Raw genomic sequence first — 23,074 nt, forward strand, 5'->3', positions numbered from 1 at the left:
TCAATGAAAGGGAAGAGAAAGATAAATAGATAATGATGTAAAAATGAAGTGAAAAATAAAATATGAATTATAACTTTTTTATAAATGGTACCCAAGCAAAATGCAAATATTGAGAGGTGGCAAGTGATGATTGGACCACTTTCTCTAACAAACCCTCCCCTCCAACTCATCATTTGTATTTGATATTCATTCATCTCAATTTGTCTCATCACACATAACACAACCCAAGAGCTGCATCCCAAATCCCACAAACAATGAGCAATTACCAGAGAGCACCCCAAGAACCCTACCCTGATTATCCACCTCCAGGTTTCACAATTCACCCCCAAATTCCTTCTCTTTTTCCTCCCCCAATTCCCAATTCAATTTTCTAACTTTTTCAATTTCAATTTCAATCCATACAGGGTACGGATCGCCTTATCCCCCACCACAGGGCTACCCGGTGACTCAACCGCCACCGGGTTACCCATCAGCGCCGCCGCCACCTGGCTACGAAGGGTATCCTCCGCCACCGCCACCTGTGTATGCTGGTTACGCCGCGCGTCCTCAGTATGAAGGCTACCAGGGATATTTCAATCAGGGGTACCCTCAGCAACCTCCTCCTCCTCCGCCTCCCGGTTACCACTGCCACCATGACCAACATCATCATCATGATAGCCCTGGTTGTGCTTCATTCTTCCAAGGCTGGTATGTATTTTTCCTTGTTTTGTATTGATGATTCGATTTTGAGGGTTATTTTATTTGTCTATGGCTTTTGTTTCATGTGTGAGATAGTGTGTATCCTTATGGCTTTTGTCTTGTGTATTGTGTGATGAATCATGAACCTACAAATATTCTGAAGACATAGAAATATGTCTTGTAAACAGGATAGGGACCATTCATAAGTGGCGTTTCGGTAGCTAAGTGAAGGAATTTTGGCTTCATAAATCTATACCTTATCAAGACACACAAGCTAGACTATCATGATTGGGTAGAGGTTTCATTTTAAACAATCTAAATCATGACATTCAATTCTACTTCATTTCATTTTTTTATCAGCCCAAACCATCCCATAGCCCAAATACCGAGGGGGAGGGGGAGGTGATCAGGTAGAGTTTTCATTTTAATTATAAACAATCTAAATCATGACATTCAATTCCACTTCGTTTCATTTTTTTCATCAGCTGAAACATAGCAATTTCATTTTTTTATTTGTAAACATTAATATACCATGTTAAATAGTATATGTAGATGATTTCCGGACACATACTAGGATGTCACTTCCTTCAGAGATATTCCTTTTCTACTTCCATTACTCTGATGCATTTCAAATTCGTTTTTCAAAAAAAAAGTGCTACGTGCCGAGAGATTTTGTATATTCGATGGATGTGATGATACCTTGCATTTCAATTTGGATGTGGTCTGGAGTTCTAGATCTATTGGAACATTTTAATGGAATTGTGTCATAGAACAGGATATGAGACCTTGTATAGAAACGGGAAGTGAGACCTTTGATAAATGACATTTAGGTTGCTAGGTGTGAGGAATTTTGGCCTCATAAGTCATAAATCTCTGTGATGGTAGAGTGCTGATAATGCTTGCCTGCTCCTTTTGTTGATCTTTATTGTGAATGTGTTGTATCTGCAACTCATAATGAAAGCTATTGTGCATTATGAAATATAAAATGTAAAGATGTCTTCATTTCTTCTCTGGATACTTAGGCTATGTTTAGATATTTAATGGTGAGTGGACTAGAAAGCTATGGCCTATGAGATAGAACGGAATGGAAAAATTACCATTTACTCGAATATTTTATTGGTAGAATTGGGGGTGGGAGGAGACTGGTCCCAGTCCATTCCCACAAATTTGAAGGGAAGAAAAAGAGTGGGTATTTGATGGATCTTCCATTCCTTCATATTTTAAACTATACAAATATTAAAACATAATAGCATTCCATCTCACCCCATTCCATCATTTTTCATCAATTCAAACATAGCAAAGCCATTTTTTATTTGTTAACATTAAAATATCATGTAATATAGTTGATGATTTCTAAACATGCACTTGGGTGACACACGCTTGAGACATGTTTCGGGTCAGTTTTGTTCTTCCCCTGCTCTGATACATTTGAGTTTGGTTTTTTAAAATGAAAATTTGCCAACCTCTTTTTGCATGTTCTTGATGCATTACTTTGTTGCAATCTGCAATCCTAGATCAATAGGAACACACAGTTTGACAATTGATGCATGATTAGACCTTAATGTGAAGTCCCAAACGAAATATTAATTCCCATTGGTCTATAGCAGAACTTGATGGGCACAATGTTTTACTGCATACTTGACCCAAACCTTCATGCCAAATGCAGTAATGACATGCTTTGAATATTAATGTTTATATCATAGATATTACTTTCAAATGTTAAATATAAATTTATAGAATCCAATTTACATGTATGAGTTGTCAATTGACACAATGTAAGCAAAATTCTTACAGAAAATTTTGTCCCTTTTTTTATTTTAATCTAATGTTATATAAGATTATGAAGTTTTGTTGTCTAGTCTAGAATTAAGGAATAAAGTCAACATTCAAATGACTTTATTGAAAAACAAGGACTTTCTTATGAGCCTCTATGATCTCCCTACCACTCATAGTATGCAACATTGCAGAACTAAACAAAGCATCCCTCTCTTCTTACCCTGCCATCCGTAGGGAGTTGGGAATCCCTGATTAGATCACCTTTGCTTAAAGCATTTCTCAAAGGAAAGCCACATATAGGAACAAATTTTCAGTACATCCTTTTCACAAATATTAAGTTTTCTTCTATTTTAAATTTAAAAAATTTAGAAAAAAAAAAGAAAGTAAGACTAAAGATTCATGAAACACATGTCAATATTTTAATCTGGGGAGTACACACTACAGGAAAAATCTGCAATACTCCTGTAGTATGTACTCTCCCCATTCAAATATTGACACATATTTCATGGATGGTTAGTTTTCCCTATTTTTCTTAACCTTATTAAATTTAAAATAGAAGAAAATATAACATTTATGAGAGGATGTACTGAGTGTTCAGTATTACAGTAGTACCGGATGTTTGCTCCCACATATGGATTCTCAAAAATGCAAATAGATAGATAACATCATAGGTGCTCGTATAGTACAAAAATAAGTAGAAACAGTTGTAAATTCCTCGTAGAAGCTAACAATTATTAGTGATGTAGAACAATAAGCTTTAATACTCCTCCAATGTAGAGTACTCTCCATACTAGGGTTTAGATACTCCTAAACTAAATGAAATCTCATTATTATGTGAAGCAGAAAGTAATGCTCAATTTGACATAGAAAATCTAGGGAAACATCTGAAGGACCATCAAAAGTGTGGATCTCTAACCTGACTTTCTGAAGGAGCTCTAGGTTGTCATAATTTCACTATCCCCATTAGTGTGGTTTCTGTATATTTGGCTAACTGTCCATCCTACCTCCTCTACATTCTTGATAGCCCATCATTATTTCAACAAGTCTTTCAATGGCATGTTTCAGTCCTTTTTGCAAGATAATATCATTACCACTTTAACAATTAGACATCAAATGCAATGAAGGCGTCAAGTTGGTCTTCTATTCTTTTACTTGGCACAACTAGGTCATCCTAGACTTGAACCAGCTCTCCAGCTCTGATGCATGGGTACGTTCATTTGGGCGGCGTACCCGTACCGGGTACGTACCCGGTACGAATACGCGACGGGTACGCGTACGGTACGTACCCGGTACGTACCCTTTTCAAAAAAAAAAAAGGGGTTCCGGGCCAAAACGACGTCGTTTTGGCCATTAAAAAAAAAAAAACAGAACAAATCGCGTGAAAAGGGAACAGTCTGGCTTCTCAAGGGTTCAGTTCACGAACCACAAGGAAACCAGCGTGCGCCTCCGCCGTCCCTCTCCACCGTGCGCCTCCGCCGGCCACCACCTTCCTCTCCAGCGTGCGCCTCCGCCGTCCCTCTCCTCCGTGGTCTCTATCCTGATCCTGTTGTTGCTCATGGTTTCCCAATAACTCTTGCCTTAAGAAAGCATTGATCCTCCTCAAGTTAATCAATTCTTCAGCTTCAGTTTCGCGTTCCTTCTTGACCTGCTCTAATTCATTCAGAAAATCTTCTGATTCAATCTGCAAATAATATTTCAGTGGTTTTTTTTGCATAATTTATTTATATTTAAATATTATGTATAAAAAAATATATATATATCTAACGTACCCGTACCCCTATTTTTTCAAAAATCGCGTACCGCGTACCCAATACCGTACCCGTACCGGGTACCGTACCCGTACCCGTGCAACACAGCTCTCCAGTGAAATGAATCATCACACTTACGGTCTAACCAATATGGGAGAATCAATAGGTTCCTTCTTGGGAGCATTTCATCCTTCCTGAATGCTGCATACAAACTATATGTTGTACTGCGCTCTCCAAGTGGGTTTGTTCTCCCTTCCTCCTTACCACGAGTCTTTATGGAAAGGAAAAAAAAATATTAAGAGATCCTCCTAGTCCAACTCTGGACATTCTATGTTTTCATGATTTCAATATCCCCATTAGCATGGTTTTCTGTATTCACCTAGGTACTGATGAAGGGAAGGATCTTAGCTAAGACCTCTAAAGTGGCAATATTGTCAAATAACTGAATATCTTATAATATTTTGATCATATTCTAACATAGCTCATTGCAATTGTCTATACCTACCAATACGTAACAAGAATGAAATTTTTTCTCTCTCAATAATCAAATCTAAACATAATTTGTCAATGTCAGCTTGCAAGGTCGAATGGTCATGTAAATAAAAAAGAGTCAATTCTCTTCATTCATTGAAGTCAGCTTCCAGTGTTGTCTTTCTTCATTAATTCCACATTATATACAAATTTGGTTGACCTTGACTATCTCTATTTTTGACCCATTAGGTCAGAATAAAAGGTTTGAAAATGGGTTGAAAAATGCATTCATGAATCATTTGTTCAAATTTATTATTCCATAGACAAGCCTTGATTTGGCAACTTGGGTTGTCAATTTATTTAGCAAACTACTAAAGTGTAGGGAGAAATATTTCATGTCACACTACAAGTAGAAATAGTCTGTTTGCTTGTGTGACATCATTAAAATTCTAGTCTATAGAAGAATTGCTATAGATCAGCTTAACACACCAACTTTTTAGTTATATGAACTTTTTTAGTCTCATTGTCATGTTTCAGTTATATATTGCTTGTCCTTTTTTACAGCCTTTTTGGTGTTACTTTATTAGTAAGATTCTTTTGTTTGTTTACATGTGCAGCTTGACAGCGCTTTGTTGCTGTTGTTTGCTAGAGGAGTGTTGCTTTTGATGATAATCACATCTAAAGTTGTATGTTCAGTTTGGTGCACTTGGTTGGTTATAGCTCTCTGGAGGAATATTGCTCATATGTCTCGCTTGAATTGTTTGGGATCTGGTCAGTATTAGTCATTCTGGTAACTCTTGGTTGTTACCCTTGCCCTTTCTGAGTTGTTCATAGTTTATGTGATGTGGTCTTTGTGAATAACTCTATGAAACTTTAATGTGTTGGAAATTATAAACAGTATTTTGATGTGGAATAACAACCTATATATTATTGATCAACTTGTTATGATCTTTAAACATCACCCTCACTCCTTTTTACTTAGTAAGCAAGATTAGAGATCAAAATCGTTTGCAAACCTCTATATGCTCTCCTCTCCAATTTCTTAGTAGCATGGTTCTTAACATTAATTAAGTTTAAATATGTGATTTAAGAAAGGATATTTTTTTAGCTTGTTTAACAAAAAGAGCTTAAATTATAAAAATGTAACATAATGAGTATATTTTAATTTAGAAGCTCTTATTATGACTCATCATTGTTCAAACGCTTGGATGCTTGTTAGAAGCTCTGATTATGAGACTCATCATTGTTCAAATGAATTAGAAATGGGAGGTGAGAGGTAGGGTGAAATGAAAAGAAGTGAAAAATGTTGCATGTAACTTGGAAAGGAAGAAAAAAATAAGATGAAGAGGACATGAAGGCACTATACTGATTACTGACATATAAAACAGTATTTTTAAAACAAAAAAGAAAAGAAAAGAGATTTCATCTTGTACAACAAGCGAATGAGATACAGATTAATTCACATTCAAAAAAAAGATACAGATTAATTCGATAATGAAAATTGCTAAATAGCCTGAATTTGTTTAAAGGTCAAGGGTACGATCAAGTTAACATTATAAGATTATAGTCTGAATAAGTTAAAATTCATGAGTTTAATTTCCATGCATTGACGGTGTAAAGTTTTTTTTACACCATCAATCAATCAGATTTCAAGAATGTGAGAAAATCTTTTTATTTAATTTCATTAATAGATGTGTCACATCTTTGAAATCTGATTAGTTGACGATGTAAAAAAACTTGACAACATCGGTGCATCATCCTTTATCTCAATTCATATTGATTATTGATGTAATTAATTTTTTACCACTATTTTAATTCAACAAACATCCTTAATTGTATGAATTTTTATGGAAAATAACTCTTTGGCTAGCTCCTATAGCTTAATGTGATGACCGTGGACGAGAGCGAGTGATTAGTCTTAGAGCTACCGGGTATGAGAATAACTAGGCTAAGACTAATAAAAATGTATGAAAAAATTAGCCAAAGCATGTCAATTTTTTTTCTGTAGTAGCTGTTCAGCGTTAATACTTGTCTACACTCCAAGTATCCACACTTTAATTGAGAGAAGTGTTACAAACAACACTTCCACACATTATTTTAAAAAGGTTAAAATTCTTGTAGGTCTCACAAAATTGAGAGTAATATCCCACAGGAATCCTTCAATGATGGCTGAAAAGATATTGTTGAAAGTGAGTTTTGGATTCTATTTCTCTTTAATTGAAGTTAAATTATAACGATCACAATATTTCAAATCAAAAGCACAAATTTGTTTGTAAGGGTGTTGCTTAGGTTAACTACACCCGACCGATACTGAGTCTTGCTTTAACTCCGAACAGACACTCAAAACATATCAACTGTTAACTTAACACAGATTTGAAGTTATATTATAATAATCAGTCTTTCAACCCCACTATAAAAGACTAAACTCCTCATTCAATAGTGGGGCGGCTGTAAGGGGGTTTAGTCTATATTTGGGCCCTGCTTCGCCCTACTGGGCCTCCCAACTCACTAGGTTTCAGCCTAAGCCCTAAGGAGTCGACCCGCCTAGGTCGATGATCCTTCTGAGTGGAGGTGCCCTGCTTCGGGCGAGACCAGTCCAGGTTGGGACAAGTTGAAAATAATAAATGTGAACACTTAACTGATTTCAACAAGTGTAATTAAAATTGAAGATTATGTAAATAGAGCTTAGTTTGAATCGTCAAGTTGATCCAAACCAATTAACACCCCTATTAACAGGTGCCCAAGTGTAGTGGTAAAGCCTAGGGCTTACCACACAAGGTATATGGATGATGAAGATACTTGGAGAGAGAGCTCATGAATCCAATAAGTAAAGAAGAGCCAAATACTCAAGTCTAAACATGTTCAGAAACAAAAGTGGCGTTATGGAATAACATAGATCCATAGAGAAAAGAGAAGGCATCTAATATGTATAAACCTAGCAAGTCCATGGAAATAACAAACCACTACAGCCAGCTAAAATTGCATTAATCAGTCCTCCTAAACAAGTACAAACCGCTGAATAACAAGAAATTAAATTAAATGACCTAAAATGCACCTACAAAGTACATACATATTCTGGTGCATCATTCCTCTTCCCAGCCAATGTACGGTACAAATACATCTTCTCTACACTCTGCTCATCTTCCAGACTACACTCTTCTTGCTCATTCTCATTGAAGATCTCCACATTCAACCTCGGCATCTTCTCCGCGAGTTCCTTGCATGCTCCCACAGTCACTTCACAGGATGACATCCAAAGGGATCGCATTGTTTCATACTTCCCTATGTCCGCCAGAAGTGCCATGTTGCCGAAAGGGCAGTCCCTAATCTCGAGTTTCCGAAGCTTCTTGCATCCGTTCAACACATACTGCATTCCCTTGTCACTCTCCCCGGCAAACGCAATGGACAACATCTCAAGCTGCTCAGCGTACATGCCAATGTAGAGGAACACCTGGTCGGTCAACTGGCCAGAGAGTGATAGCCGCCTCAGCCGCTTGCAAGACTGCACAATAGCACCGAAACCTTCATCCAGCGGCTGCATTGTATCGGGGTCAGGCTTTGTTGCGTCAAGGATGCACAACCTGAAGCGGATGAAATTCGGGCAGTTCTTGGCCACCGTTATGAGGGCAGCGTTTGTCATCTGGTGGCAGAAGTAGAGAAGCGAGTGAAGCTTGCGGCAACCTGCTGATATTGCAACCAGTCCTTTTTCAGTGACAGCTGCAGGATTTCCAAAGGGAGCAGATGGGAAAACCCTCAATTCTTGCAATTCTTTACATGTACTAGCCACAATACCCAGTCCTTTGTCTCCAATGCAATCCATTATCTGCACAAGTCTAGGAATTATTGACATTCACCAATATGAGAATTAATAAATGAAATTATAAGATTTAGAACTTGGTATGTTTACCCATAAGCGCTGAAGTTTCCCACAATGGTAAATCAGTTTGATTAGCTCATTGCCGTGAATGCCTGCTGCGTAGCTCAAGTTCAAGGCTGTTAAATTCCGGCAAATTGGATACATAGCTGGAAGGCAGAAAGGACCAACTTCCAGAAATCCTGACAAACTGGTAATTGACTTGCTCTTAAGAATGGTATTCTTTAGCTTTGAGAAGGCGTCTGAAAAAGGATTATGGACAAATGATCCAATACCCAAATCAGCTAGTTGGGGCGCTTGCATCAATATCCTTTGGAGTGCCTCAATGGGCACAGATCGGTTTAACCTTAAGCTCTTAAGGTTTGGAGATCTCGCCACAAGCCTCTCAAGAGCTCCCAAGTTAACATCTCCCTTAAGGCAAGCAAAATTGAGAGAGACAAGTGATGTACAGCTATCAGGAAAGCAACTAAGCCACTGGCCTTTTTGGTCTTCAACTTCGTTTTCTTGCAGGTCCAGCTCCCTAACAAACCTGCATTTCAAAAGTAAAAAACACAATCAATATGGACAGTCAAGAACAAATAATTAAGGGTAAGTGGTTTGTATATTTGTCAAATAATTAAGTTTGCTCAGCTAATTGTACTTCTTTTCTCTATCCATTAGCTGTGATATACCTTCAACCGTACAGCCTCCAAAACACAAAAAACAACATGATACCATCAAAATTGTACAGAAAAACCTCATCAAATGCAAGCAAAGACAAACAAACAAAAAACAAGTACTCAAACAAATACTTCAGATCACAACACTTATTCAACAACACCAACAACAAAAGATCCAAACCCAAAAAACCATTCTCACCTGCAATTGGCAGCAACAGCAGCAAGGCCATCAGTAGTGAACCCTTCACAGCTAACAAGAACAAGCGACTTAAAATTCACAAAAGAACGAGAAAGTAGCTCCAGGCTCTCATCCGACACCACCATCCTCTTCAACCTAAGCTCCTCTAATCCAACCTTGTTCTTGGCCAAGGCCTCAATCCATGGATACACAAAACCACCCCAATCAAGAGGAACCAAACTAAAGTCAGCAAAATGAGGCTTCCCCTTCAAAGTCAAAGACCTTAGAGAAGGAAACCTCTGAATCAATCTCTCAGGACTAATAGAGTAACAGTTCCCTATAAACACCCTCTTCCTGGTAGATTTCTCAATTCTATACCAGCTTTTACACACCAAAGACAACGCATTTCTGTCACGGTGTGACACCACATAATCAAACACATGCTCTATTACCTCATCGGGGAAATAATTCATCATTTTTACCCCTTTCTCTCACTCACCCTCACTCAGAGAAAATCCAAACTACCCCACTTTCCCGGAAAATTTTCATTCTAAAGGGAAAGAAAAAAAGATCTGAACTTGGAGATACCCAATTGAATCAAAGGCAAGAAAAACAGATCTTTACCTCATACATGAGTGTGAAATTATCAAGATCTTCAAATCTAGAATCTAAAAAAAAACCCTAAAAATCAATTCATAGAAAATTCATCATTTCTAGCTTGGATCTGCAAATTAGTAACAAAAGAGAACACGATTTTCACAGAAATCCAAAATCAAATGGTGAGAACGATGAAAATGATTCTGGGTTTGCTAAAAGCATAAGAAGAAAACGAAATTGGATAGATCTGAGGAAATCAAGGGGTTGCAGAAAACCCTAATTGCATTGTGAGGGTAGAGAGAGTGAGGAAGAAGAAGAAGAAGAGAGAATTGAAGTGCAGAGGCATATTGAGATTTGAGAGAGAGAAGGGAGTGAAATTGGAAGTGAAACAAAGAAAGCAGACACATTTGGTAGAGTGATTATTTAACCATGGTTAGGAAAATGGTAACCATGGTTGGTGGTGAAATGAGAGGCGTCGATTTTGATGAAGGGAGAGAATCTTGACCGTTGAGTGGATGAACATGCATGTGTCCTTGTCACTGCTTTCGAAGTGAGCAGTCTTGCTCTTACACCACCCAAAAGGAAAAGAGTTTCCAAAGAGAGAGAAAATCGAGGGAAAGAAAACGGAAAGAGAGAGAACTACCAAGATGCCATTCTTGTAATCTTTCCAATTTCCATCATGTTGATGATTTCCATTTTAAATTCTATTTCTTGCCTTTAAATAATTCAAAAGTATTTCTTTAATTTATAACTCAAGTGTTAGTGTTTGTTTGGTTTTCAGTAGAATGTCCGTTTGAAGAATTGGAATTCGAGATCACGATTTTTAATGCACATTTAGCCAACGAAATGCACTTGTTGGGTTGAGTGAATGTGCTTTTACATACACCCACCCAACTGAAAACCAAACAGGCTATTAAGAGTCAGGGGACATAAAAGTGAGGTGAGATGAAACGTAAAAGATGAAGGGTTTCGAATCATGAGAAATTACTAACTAACAACTAACATTTGCCTATAAAAAAACAGTTGTAGTTTTTACTGTTAACTAATAACAAAAAAGTAAAAAGTTATTGTATTGAGGAATGAGTAGCTCATATGATTGAGTTAAGGATAATTAGGTGAATGATCAAGGTTTGAACCCTTAGAACGGATAATTTATATTAATTTACTAATAACTAACATTTAACTATTGAAAAAAATAAGAAAATGAATGTAGGTTTGTCTTTAGGGACAAAGTACTGTATTTTTTTTGGTGCAAATAAAAATAAAATTATGTAAGTTTTCTTCTTTATATTTATAATCTTTTATGCCATAAAATTCTTTAAAAAATTAACGTAATAAATAAATTTAAGGTTAATGATCAAATTAGTCTCTGAATTTGTAAGCGTACTTGATTTTAGTTTCTCTGAGAAAAAATGACGTTTGGTGGCGGTTATTTTTACAATTACTGACAGTTTTTTACCTTCACGAAATATCATTTTTCCTCAAAAGACTAAAGTAAAACTCATTTACAAACTCAGTAACTAATTTGACCATTAACTCATAAATTTATAACCTTAATAGTCATTTAAATTTATATTTTAACTGATATTACTTAGAGATAATGGTAGATACGTTAGTGTACAATGTAATTAGAGGTAAGTGTTGTTAATTCTCTTTATTTTTTTGTTTTGCACTTGTGGGTTGGAGAACCATTTGTACTCATGGGCAGACCTACTCTAAGGCAAGGTGTCGCTGCCAGTTTTTATGTTTTCCTAGCAAGATTATATACAATGGTGAATACAATGTCACATAAATGGTCTTGCTCTAGTGGAATTCCGATTCCATTTTTGTCAGCCTGTCCTGGGTTCAATACCAGCTGACCTCTTTTTTTTAGTTTTTGCAAGATTTCGTGTATATTATTTTACTTATTACTCCCTCCGGTCCTATTTATAAGCATGAAAGAGAAGAAAAATTTTGGTCCTTTTTATAAGAACCAAATGAAAGTTTGAGCTATATTAATTATTTTTTTTCAATAATGCCCTTATTAATTCTAATTTGTAAAATGTGTCTCATTAATCATTCTCTCTCTTTCCCACTTTCCAACACTAATAACAAAGGACAATTTTGGAAGTTTATTTTGATTTAAGACATATTTAATGCATTTTATCTAGTTTAACTACATTTCTTAAATTATGTTAATTTTTTTTTTGTTGCTTATAAATAGGATCGGAGGGAGTATGTCTTAGTAACTTATATACTATTAATTAATTAGTGCAAGTATCAAAACAATCATAATAATTTCTTTTCCTTTACGTATAAAAATGAGTGTTGAAAATGTAATGATCTTAGAATATTTTTTATTATTCCAAGAGGAAAGCTAATAGTCTTAGAGGATAAAATTAATATATAAATTTCTCTCAAAAACTAATAATTAAGAGTATTCTTTTTTAATAAAAACACTTTTGAAAATAAAAGAATTAATTATATATAAAAATAACCCGAGAAAAAAAAATTGAAAACTTTCAATAAGTATATGAATTAGTTTAATTATTATATTGTGTGCATATATATATCTATTGCTAATTAAAAATTTTAATTTATGCTTAAAATACTCCCTCATATTATTTTTTCTAGTTCCGCCACTAGTAACCTACTATGTGCTGCTGTGGATTTCTCATGCACCTCATATTTTTTGGCCTCCACTATTAGTGTAGTATAGATTGTTGTCTTCCTATTGTATTTTCCATGTTTTATTGTTCATGTTTCTTTACTGTACTTTTGTAAGCCTAATTTTCACTTTGTTTTTTTTGTTATATTTCGTTGTAAGCCTAGTCTTTCTTGGACTGTAAACTCCACTATTTTCATGAGAAACTTTTTCTCATGGTTTTATCTATAACATTTCTCGTTTTCAATATATTTTAGTCTATAATTTATTTTATGTTTAGCCACACTGATATATAAGGTCTGGATCCGCCCCTGTTTGTACTCCCTTTTAATACATCTTTGCCTTATTAAAAAAAAACTCATTAGTAAATTCATTTTGAAATGATCACGAAATTCAGTGAAATAAAAATATGTGACAACGAAAAAATCAGAGTTGCTTTTTGCATGAATTCCAAGTAGTATAATAAATGAAAATATTAATTGCAAGTTACGGGTCCAAATTATGTTAACACTACCGTCACTACGCTATACCGTACGCATGATTTGTTGTTTCGTTTTTTTGCCCTTTGGATCATTTGATGATTCAGTGTGTTACGGTGCACCGTACCCTCGCAACAGGACCACGTAATCGGATACATCACTACGTTTTGAACTTTTGATCATCACATCAGTCCAAGTCCATGATAGGGACCGTACAGACCACCACAGAGGATAGAGAGACTGCAGATTTAATTTTATTTTTTCACTAGAAAACGAACTGTTTTGGAATAATAAAGCAATGATAGTGGGTGTGTGTAGAGGTGGCAGTGCCAAAAAATAGGTATGGAGGTTTTTTTTTTGGGTAGAAATGGGTGTTTGTTTCTCGAGAAAAATATTATCAGTGAATATTTTTACCTCATCATTTTTCATGCTTGTGATGATTACAGTAGCCAGGTAGGGTGTGATGAGGGAGAAATTATTGTCATTAGTTTATTATTACTGATTGAAGCAAAGATTTGTTCTGTGTGATGTGAGTGAGCACATGTGCAATATGTGCAAGTGCAAATGTCTTTGCTGACATTTTTACTTGTGTTAAATCAATTTGAAGGGACTACTGTGACTGCACAAAGATTTTCCATGAGTTGTTAGGTTTTTATACACTTGTTCTCTAGCATTTGTTGCGTGTAGAAAAATCATTAGTGTGATTACACACCTTCAGATTTTATTTTATTGAATGCACATGTATTTAATTTAATTTGTTAAAATTACTTTGGTCTTTGGTGTTGCTTTGTGTTCTATAATATAAGGGCTGATGATATTAAACGTGATAAAAATGTAATATTATATAATATTTGGTCATATATATAGTATAACTTATTATTTTGTTTAAATTAATATAATTTATGTTTCGTGAAATATTAAATGATAATAAATAGTATAAAAATGAGGATGATATTAGTAGATATAAAGGATGATGGCAGCAATCGAAGTAGTGATGACAGTGACAAGTACAATAGTGGTGGTGATAGTAATGACAATGATGAGGGTAATGGAATTGTGCCGATGGAAGTTGTGATGCTGAGTGGTGACGACAGTGGATGGGTGGTTCTAGTGGTGCTGGTGGGTCGTGGCAGTATGTAGTGGTGGTGGCGATGACGATGGTGGTAAAGAGTGGTGGAGGGTGATAATGTTGGAGAGTATTGTGGTAGCAGCAATGTTGTAAATTGGTGGTGGCGGCAGTGGCGATCGGGGGGCTGCGACGACGATGGTGATGTTTGGAAAGTGATAGTGGTGCAGCGACAGGGGTAGCGCCGTAGCGGTAGTGTATGGTGAATGAATGTGACATTTGTGGTGGTGGTAGAGAAAATGGTGGTGAGGTGGAGGGTGGTCTTGGTGGTGACAATGAATTAAATATTTTCATATAGTTTATACATCACATTCTTATTAGGTCTTATGCATCATCTATAAGATGATCAGTTAAATAATTCATCATTTTAATGTATAAAAGTGAATTGGTAGATATATTTATACAATACAATGTTAGTACCAATTAATGAATAATGTTAGTACTATCATCTTAATATTGCATACCAATAAATAAGCTTTTAATTAATGTTTGAAAAAAGAGCCACACTTGTGAGATGTTACCCAAAAATTTAAAAATATATTATTAAGAGTAAGATAGTTCAATTTAAAAAATACTAGTTTAGGACTATATCGATTAATAGAATATGCCAGATCAAAATGTTATGGAATTATTGTACCAGAAAAGACGATACGTAATTGTCAACAAAGGAAAATTGCAGGAAAAAAGAATGTAAATTTAGTTTATGAAAAGAGAATTACACTTTTTTTTACTTGAAGACCATCTACAAGAGGACAAGAGCTATAGTTCGTTAAACCACGTATAATTTTATGATTGTGATGACAATAATATCCCTTATCACATGCTTCGATCTTCTACTAAACAGTCAATTGGTCCTTGAAAAATTTGAGCATTCACTTGTTAATTTCTGGAGGAGAGAGTTATGTTCATAAGTTTTGAAAGGTGTAAATCATCGATCATATTAGTTTTTGTGAAAGGTAATATCAGTTTATGTGAAAGATATCATAATTGTGAAGAAATTAATTAGAGAGTAAGAACATGTTCGGTTTAGGAGAGAAATAGAGATGAGAGAAAAGAGAAGGTGAATAGAGAGAAAGAGATGAGAAATATAATATATTTGACATGTTGTTTGATATGATAAAAAAAGAAGAGAAATAGTGACATCGAAATTGATATTTTATCAAACTTTTTATTAGTTTATGGTAGTTGATATACACTTACTAACACTTGAAACAACAAATAAAGTGACAGAACAAGAAAAAAAAACACAATGCTTCACATTTCCCCACAAACGGGAAAGACCACCAAAAGGTGGTGGGACCCACCTCTATGGTTCCCTCTCTCTCCTCACTTTCATCGAGTAAGGTGAGTTCCTCACCTCTCCTCTATGTCTCTTCCGCATATCTCTATTTTCTCAAATTCTTCTCTGACAAATACATTCTTATACTTTGTTTGTTAGAGAAGAGAGATAGAGTGAAGAGCTAACACACACCCTTGTTTGGTGGTGCATTAGAATAAGAGGTAGAGAAAGTTTGGGTGAGACCCACCACTTTTTGAGACACTACTACAAAAAGGCCGTTGGGCAGCGCCTTCCGGGTAGTGGTTCTTGTTAACCGCTACCTAAGTGTTGTAAAAATGAAAAAAATAGGAAAAGAAGAGGATCTCATAATAGAAACGCTACCCAAATAATATTTTATCGGTGTTGGGTACTGGTTATTGGAACCGCTACCCAGTCTTTGTTTTTTATTTATTGGAACCCTAACTTGCGCCAATCTTTTCCCCTTTCCCCCTCTCTGTCTCTACTCTACCGTTCTTCCAGTCTCGCCCACCGAACCCTCACCGTTCACGATCGAACATCTCATCTGATCTCGCACCCCAAACCCTCACCGTTCTCCATCGTGATGGTAGCTCTTGTTCTTCACGAAGTGCTTTCTCAGGGTAGCTCTGGTTCTAGATCGACGAAGTTGCGGACTCTTACGGTAGCACTTGCTTAGGACATTCGAGAGCTTCATCCGCTTTTCAGGTTTCACTCTCCCTTTCTTGCGAAACCCTTACTCTCTCACTTTGTCTTCAACTAATTTTTGAAGTGTATATCTCCCTCTGATTTCGATTTCGTTTGGTTTTAGCTTCTGTTTCTGTTCACCGGCACTGAATAGAAGGTAAGATTTTGCTTTTGGCTAGTTTTCTTAGAGGAATCATGAGCACATTTGATGATTAGAAGATTGCCTGGCTTGATTTTGATTTTGGCTGGTTGCTTGTGCATATCTGTATTATTTGTTACTTTCATCTTATTTATAGACACTTGAAGTGATTTTGCTATTTTTTTATACTGCTATTTGATTATGTTCTCATATAGGGAATTGTCTCATTTATGTGTTTTGTTAGAAGAGGGGCTAAAATCTGTTTTAATGTCGGCAATACATATTTATTTAGAATTAGGAGTCTAGTATTAGTTTAAATAAGGGTTAGCCTTCGACTTTTTGTGTTGAGCTATAATTACAATTTACAATCTGAAGTCTTTATTGTTTCCTTTCCCTCCTTCCTTATCTAATAACCTATAACTTCAATTCCATAATTTCATCAGTTATGTAGGTACTACAATGATCTATTTGTATTTGACCTGGATCAAGTCAAGGTAAATACATTTAAATATTTGGGTGACATTCTACAATAAATATGTTAATTGCTATTTGCTACTGCAAGTTTCGTATGCTGTAATAATGTCTGATCTTGTGTTCCTTAATGCGACTAACACCAATCTGATTTTCTGCTGCTGTGGCAAGAAATAAAGCCTAAGCCTGGAGCAATGTGGCCTACTGTTCATAGTGGTTTTCAATTATTTGTCTATAAAGATGATGTGCGCAAAATACTGATCCTGTTATATGAGGCTAAGGACAGGTTAGTTGAATGAAATTGTGTTTAAATCTGCTACTGCTGTTGTGAATAAGGACAAGTCAGTTGAATTAATTAAATTGAAATCCTGGAACTGGTTGAGATGCAAGTTAAAGGGGTTCTCCTACTCATATTCTTGGGTTGCTGATATGGAGCACATCACTTTTATATGCTAGCAGGTCAGCCCTATAAGGCAGATCCAAGAAAAGAGAGTAGAAACCTGAGATCATTGCTATACTTTGAAGAGTGATCCAAGACACTCTTCAATTACTTGGGTATGTATGTGCTTTTTTGCTCATAAAACAAAATTGTTCCTATTCTAAAGTTTCCACTTTTTTTTTATAATTTCTAAGTCCTATTAACATTTATCTGATTGAACTTGTTCCTTTGCAGGAATGCAACAATTCCTTGCATCACCCTTTTGCTTGGTGGTAACTCACTCAAGGTATAAAAAAAACTAGCTTCTACAGATATCTTCAGCATAATTTAACCAATTGAGAGCAAAACAATGGTTATGTGAATGTGAACTTTGTCTTAAATGGCAGGGTTGAAATCATCAAGTGTAAAACCATTGACACTCATCTGCATTTTTTTAGGTGAGTTATTTCTCTTTCATGTCACTTTGTTCACTATATTTATTGCTCTCTGTTTCTTCAATTTCAAGTGCGTTGATTGGTTTTGTTTATTGTTGTGCATGAGTGGTTAATAATTTTATTTATGAAATGCTTGGTCATAATTTGCTCTTTTTTTTATCTCCGTCCTTTCGTCCCTTAGTTGTCTTTAGTAGTGCATTCAGTAAAAAATCTTTTTGTACGTGTTCTCATCTTTTTGCTCCATTTTTAAATCTCTTGGGTGCTTTTGAATGAAAGCAGGCCTGATCCATTGTTGATGAGATAAAATAGGTGATCACAGCAAGTTCTAGTACAAGAAAAGAGAGCGCCAAAGCTGGAGATTTTTATGCTGAAGAGTTAGAATTGGTTAAGAAGAAAAATATAGAAGGGGAAAAATAAAGAAGGGGAAGAAGTTTTTGATCAGGTTAGTTGTTTATGCTCATCTAAAATAATATAAACCTTTCAGTAACTTTGGAGGATTTTTACATCGGTAATTGACACCAAAATTATTAATGTCGATAGCTTTTCTTTTTCTATGTGTTGCATCAGCATAATTACTTGGCTGAGTGTGAGCATTAAGAAATATAGATAAGACATCTATTAGAAGTGTGCAATGTCTATCTTCTAACTGGTTGTTTAGTGTTACTCATAGAGCTAGCTAGCTGGTTGTTTGGTCTAATGTAGGTTTATTTTGCTTCTCATGATTCTGAGCACATCATGATTCATCTAATATTCTGGATCAGTAGATTCATCATAATTAATTGTGGTTTTTTTGCATGATTTCTATGCAGTGAAGGTGGGAAGATTTGTTCAAATGTTGCAGAAGTTGATATCATTGGGCGGACAAAGTCTAGCAAAGCTTTGGTGGGGAAAGATTCTTGAGAGGATGTCATTGAGTGTTCTACCTCTTTTGCTGATACAGTTTATTTATTGTTGGGATCTCAAAATTGTTGAATTTATTTTGTTTGATTTCAGCAGAGTTATATAGATTGGGTATCAATATTAATTTAGTCATGTTTTGATTCATTTGGTTGCATGTTTTGATTCATTTGGCTGCGGTTAAAAAAAAGTTAAAATAAGTTGGGCAGCGGTTCTCCTTTTTTTTTAAATATAGGATAGCGGTTTTTTCCTTGATGCGTAGCTGTTTTCAACCGCTGCCCATTTAATGCCATGCGTTGCGGTTCGCGGAACCGCTACCCATCTTTTAATTGGGTAGCGGTTAAAAACCGCTACCCAACTTTAGCAACGCTGATTTAAGCACCGGTCGCAAAACCGCTACCCAACTCATAACAGAACCGCTACCCAAGGCCTTTTTTGTGGTAGTGAGATCTCTTCAAATTCGAGAAATATGGACTCATGCTTGTTTTTTATTCCACACATTACTGGTGGCTTTGCATCGCCGATAAGCGTAGTTTGGCACACACCCTTTCTTGTCAATGATGAAGGCATGGAATTTGCATAAACTGCCAAAGTATTGTTCTTAACCTCTTCAGGCTTTAAAGACGTGTCAATATTACCTTGTTAAGTTTAAATGTAGATACCTAAAAAATTCTCAAGTACAAATAACGGTCAAATGCAGTTAATGGCATTAAGCTCCCTTCTTGGAGACGTTGCAAGTTCGAAGACCATATGGAAGCAAGTCCTAACCCTAATTCCTAACAGTCGTACTTCCAACTGGTCCATCAATAAGAGGAAATAGAAATAACATTGTTGGCCGGTGGTTTCTGAACACCACTGAAAGATGCATAAAAGAAAATTTAAAAAGCATGCAATACTCATCCTAGTCTCCTGTCAATTTGAATGCTTTGTTCCTAATTAGAGAGTTACAATAGTCAAATAGAGATGAAAGAGAAAATACGAGATTATATAAGAGAACAATCAACCTTATTTAACATTGGGATGAGGAGAGAGAGAATACGGGTGAGACCCCCACTTTTTCTAATTGGATAATGTTTCATCCACACCTCTCTTTTGAGGTGGAGAGGTAGAATGGTGAGAGAGATAGGAAGAAAATAAAAAATAAGAGAGAGAAAATATGAGATGTGATAGATGATAAGATGAGAGAGATAGAAATAAAAATAGGTGGAAATGAAGTGTTTAAAAAATGAGGTGTGTATATATCATTACTCTTTATAATTTCCCAAAATTGGAGAGAATAGGAGGTAATGTTTACGGTTCAGGGTTTAGGGTTTTTTTTTACATCGGAAAAATAAATTGCAGCATCTGGAATTAATCCCTTGACCTTCCTACCTAACTCATATGTCCACTATCTCTTACCACTTGAACTATCATTCAAAGACAGTATAAAAGCTTTATTATTGAATAAAATTATTTTAAAATATAAAAAGTAGTTTTATCTCTTTTCTTTATCATACAAAACCACCTATAAAATCTATTATATTTTTCACACTTCTCTTTTATGATTTCTCTCCTAAACCAAAGAGTGACTAAGAGCAACTCCAACCCCAAAATTCTTATTTGGTTTCTTAACACACTATTCAGCACTATTCAGCACTATTCCTGTGGGCCCTGTCTGCCACATCAGACTTAAGAAACTCCTAAGAAACTGAAGCAGATTTTGCTCCAACCCATGGTTTCTTAAATTACTATTTGAAGGGTCCCACCCGTGTCCCACCATACAACATAAATTAATAATATTTATTTTCACTCAATTTAGATTTAAAATTTAATACTAAATCAATACTTCAACTTAAAAATAATTTAATTAAAATTAATACGAATTTAATTATTAATTACTAATTTTACTTAATATTTAAAACAATTAAATTTAAATATCGGCATGCTAACTTGAAACAAAAATAAAAAAGTACATTGTGTTATTTCTAGCAAAAACAATTTTATTGAATGATAGAAATAAAGACGAAAGAAAATACATGACAATGAAAAATAAGCAACAATACATTTGAAATGAAATACATAATAACACTTGAAGGTTAATTTTCATTATTCTCGTTTTCGGGAAGCTGCCAAATATGCTCCACCAAGTCTGCTTGAAGCTGGTGATGAATTGACCTATCAATTTGATGTGCTCTTCTTTCCAAGATATTTCTAAAAGCGGGAATAGGACCACTTACTACTTCAGCATCCAATATGTCATTATTGACCTGATCATAAACAAAATTACCTCGGTACGTGTTGCGCTCATCTTCAACAATCATGTTGTGCAATATGATGCAAGCATACATTATTGACTTCATCTCATTCGGATGCCAAAAGCGTGATGGACCACGAACTATTGCAAACCGAGATTGGAGAACGCCGAATGCACGTTCAACGTCCTTTCTTGCTCCTTCTTGTCTTTTCGCAAATTTTTGCCTTTTTTCTCCTTGCGGCATTGGGATGGTCTTCACAAATGTAGCCCACGGGGGATAGATACCGTCTGCTAGATAGTATCCCATGTTATACATTGTTCCATTCACGCTAAAGTTCACCATGGGAGCATTTCCACTCAAAACCTCATTAAAAACCGGAGATTGATTTAGCACATTAATGTCATTGTTAGAACCTGCAATGCCAAAAAATGCATGCCAAATCCACAAGTCTTGTGATGCCACTGCTTCAAGCATGATTGTGGGCTTTCCATGATCACCTCGGGTGAATTGACCTTTCCACGCAACTGGACAATTCTTCCATTCCCAATGCATACAATCAATAGAACCCAACATACCTGGAAATCCACGAGACTCGCCCCATTGAAGTAAGCGGGTAATGTCTTCCTGGTTCGGGCGCCTCAAGTATGTTCCACCAAATACTGCACACACACCTTCCACAAAATTCTTTAAGCACTCAATTGCAGTACTTTCACCAATTCGAACGTACTCGTCAACACTGTCAGCAGGTGATCCGTACGCCAACATACGAATAGCGGCGGTGCACTTTTGTAATGGTGACAGGCCTTGTCTTCCAACTGCATCGACAGACATTAAAAAGTACGGGTCATGAGACCCAAGGGCCCCTACAATTCTGAGGAACACATGCTTTCGCATTCGAAACCTTCGTCGGAAAAGCTCTTCCGTGTACACAGGATTTTCGGAGAAGTAGTCATTCCACAACCGCTCGTTCCCAGCTTCACGATCTCTCTCTATCACCTTTCTTGTTCGCTTGGGCCTAACGGTGTTGGCACGTCGTTGATAAAACTCCATCTCCTCCTGCATCATATCTTCTATAGTCGTGTCATTGATAAGTTCGTCAATGACAACGTCGTAAATGTCCAAGTCGGCCATATTGTTTGGATCCATTCTATGACACAATGAGAAACTATCAGTGTAATTGGATAGGAGGAAGAAAATATGAGAGGACAAAACAACTCTTGAATGTTGAGATGAATGAAATATGACATGTATAAATAAGAGAAACAACAACGGCTATATTCTCCAACGGCTATATTCCACAACGGCTATATTCCCCAACGGCTATATTCCCCAACGACTATATTCCCCAACGGCTATATTCTCCAACGGCTATATTCCACAACGGCTATATTCCCCAACGGCTATATTCCCCAACGGCTATATTCCCCAACGGCTATATAGAACACATAAGTAGAAACGCAGTACACATTAAGAAAAATTCGAATACTGAAATTACAACATTAATGCAGAATACATAAGTAGAAATGCTAAAATTACAACACTGATGCAATACACATAAGTAGAAATGCTAAAATTACAACACTAATGCATAATCAATAAGTAGAAATGCTAAAATCACAACATTGGCACACGCTAAGAAAGACAACAACAAGAATTAAGACATTCCTAGTTCTTTCATGGCGAATTCAACTAGGCGCTGATGCGTTGCTAACTGCACCTCGTTCATTTCAGATGTGTCCTCCATAAGGATATCTTTGTATTCCTTCAATAACCGCGCCTTTTGAAGTTTGTTTTTTTCCTTTCTCACCTCCAGTTCTTCAGTCTTGAGCTTCTCAAAACTCGCAAGGAATCCCAGTTTAGCTTTCCCGATGGCTATCATCTCGGAGTTAGGAACATAATCGAGATCACTTGAAGCTGTGTCTCCTACTTTGGCCTTCCTTTTCTGGTTCTTTTTTCCCAACGGGCGGGTTGCTGGTTGTGTGGCCTCATATTCGTCGCCCTCGATTGATGCACTCCGGTCAGACGATGTTGCATACACCCCATCTACTGACTTCTTCTGCCTCGTTGAACTGGTTGTCATAAATGTTCCCTTCCACTTTGGTTCATCCTTCACCAACCGCCATTCATTCTCATGTTTGAAATCTTTACCCGTATCTACATGATATAATTGATGCGCCGTAGCCATGATGTCCTTATCTGAGTGTCCACTTTTCCAATGATTGACGGCTTTAGTGTGGCAACCGACAAAT

General features: G+C 36.1%; 3 protein-coding genes across 3 annotated transcripts; 1 reads left to right on the plus strand and 2 right to left on the minus strand.

Moving 5' to 3' along the window:
- Positions 1–151: 151 nt before the first annotated feature.
- On the plus strand, positions 152–5,611 carry LOC130729762 (cysteine-rich and transmembrane domain-containing protein WIH2). Its single transcript, XM_057581600.1, has 3 exons — positions 152–309; positions 405–687; positions 5,291–5,611. Exons 1-3 carry the CDS (start codon positions 255–257, stop codon positions 5,337–5,339), a joined length of 387 nt encoding a protein of 128 aa, XP_057437583.1. The 5' UTR covers positions 152–254; the 3' UTR covers positions 5,340–5,611.
- Positions 5,612–7,574: 1,963 nt separating this feature from the next.
- LOC130729763 (protein AUXIN SIGNALING F-BOX 3) lies at positions 7,575–10,368 on the minus strand. Its single transcript, XM_057581601.1, has 3 exons — positions 9,406–10,368; positions 8,581–9,076; positions 7,575–8,496 (listed from the first exon to the last, which is right to left on the minus strand). The coding sequence occupies exons 1-3, from the start codon at positions 9,858–9,860 to the stop codon at positions 7,729–7,731; spliced, it is 1,719 nt and encodes a 572-aa protein (XP_057437584.1). The 5' UTR covers positions 9,861–10,368; the 3' UTR covers positions 7,575–7,728.
- Positions 10,369–20,527: 10,159 nt separating this feature from the next.
- Positions 20,528–22,117, minus strand: LOC130729764 (uncharacterized). Its single transcript, XM_057581602.1, has one exon. It carries the CDS (start codon positions 21,969–21,971, stop codon positions 20,667–20,669), a length of 1,305 nt encoding a protein of 434 aa, XP_057437585.1. The 5' UTR covers positions 21,972–22,117; the 3' UTR covers positions 20,528–20,666.
- Positions 22,118–23,074: the final 957 nt, after the last annotated feature.

Source organism: Lotus japonicus, chromosome 1 (assembly GCF_012489685.1).
Source record: "Lotus japonicus ecotype B-129 chromosome 1, LjGifu_v1.2".
NCBI classification, from domain to species: Eukaryota; Viridiplantae; Streptophyta; class Magnoliopsida; order Fabales; family Fabaceae; genus Lotus; species Lotus japonicus.

Bases quoted from the DNA above. Each gene is read 5' to 3' on its own strand.
- LOC130729762 (XM_057581600.1), top strand. From the start codon at position 255: ATGAGCAATTACCAGAGAGCACCCCAAGAACCCTACCCTGATTATCCA. The intron at 310-404 runs GTTTCACAATTC...CAATCCATACAG, and splicing joins CCCTGATTATCCACCTCCAG to GGTACGGATCGCCTTATCCC. The intron at 688-5,290 runs GTATGTATTTTT...TTACATGTGCAG, and splicing joins GCTTCATTCTTCCAAGGCTG to CTTGACAGCGCTTTGTTGCT.
- LOC130729763 (XM_057581601.1), bottom strand. From the start codon at position 9,860: ATGATGAATTATTTCCCCGATGAGGTAATAGAGCATGTGTTTGATTAT. The intron at 9,077-9,405 runs GTGAGAATGGTT...TTTGAAATGCAG, and splicing joins GCTGTTGCTGCCAATTGCAG to GTTTGTTAGGGAGCTGGACC. The intron at 8,497-8,580 runs GTAAACATACCA...AGACTTGTGCAG, and splicing joins GGAAACTTCAGCGCTTATGG to ATAATGGATTGCATTGGAGA.
- LOC130729764 (XM_057581602.1), bottom strand. From the start codon at position 21,971: ATGGATCCAAACAATATGGCCGACTTGGACATTTACGACGTTGTCATT.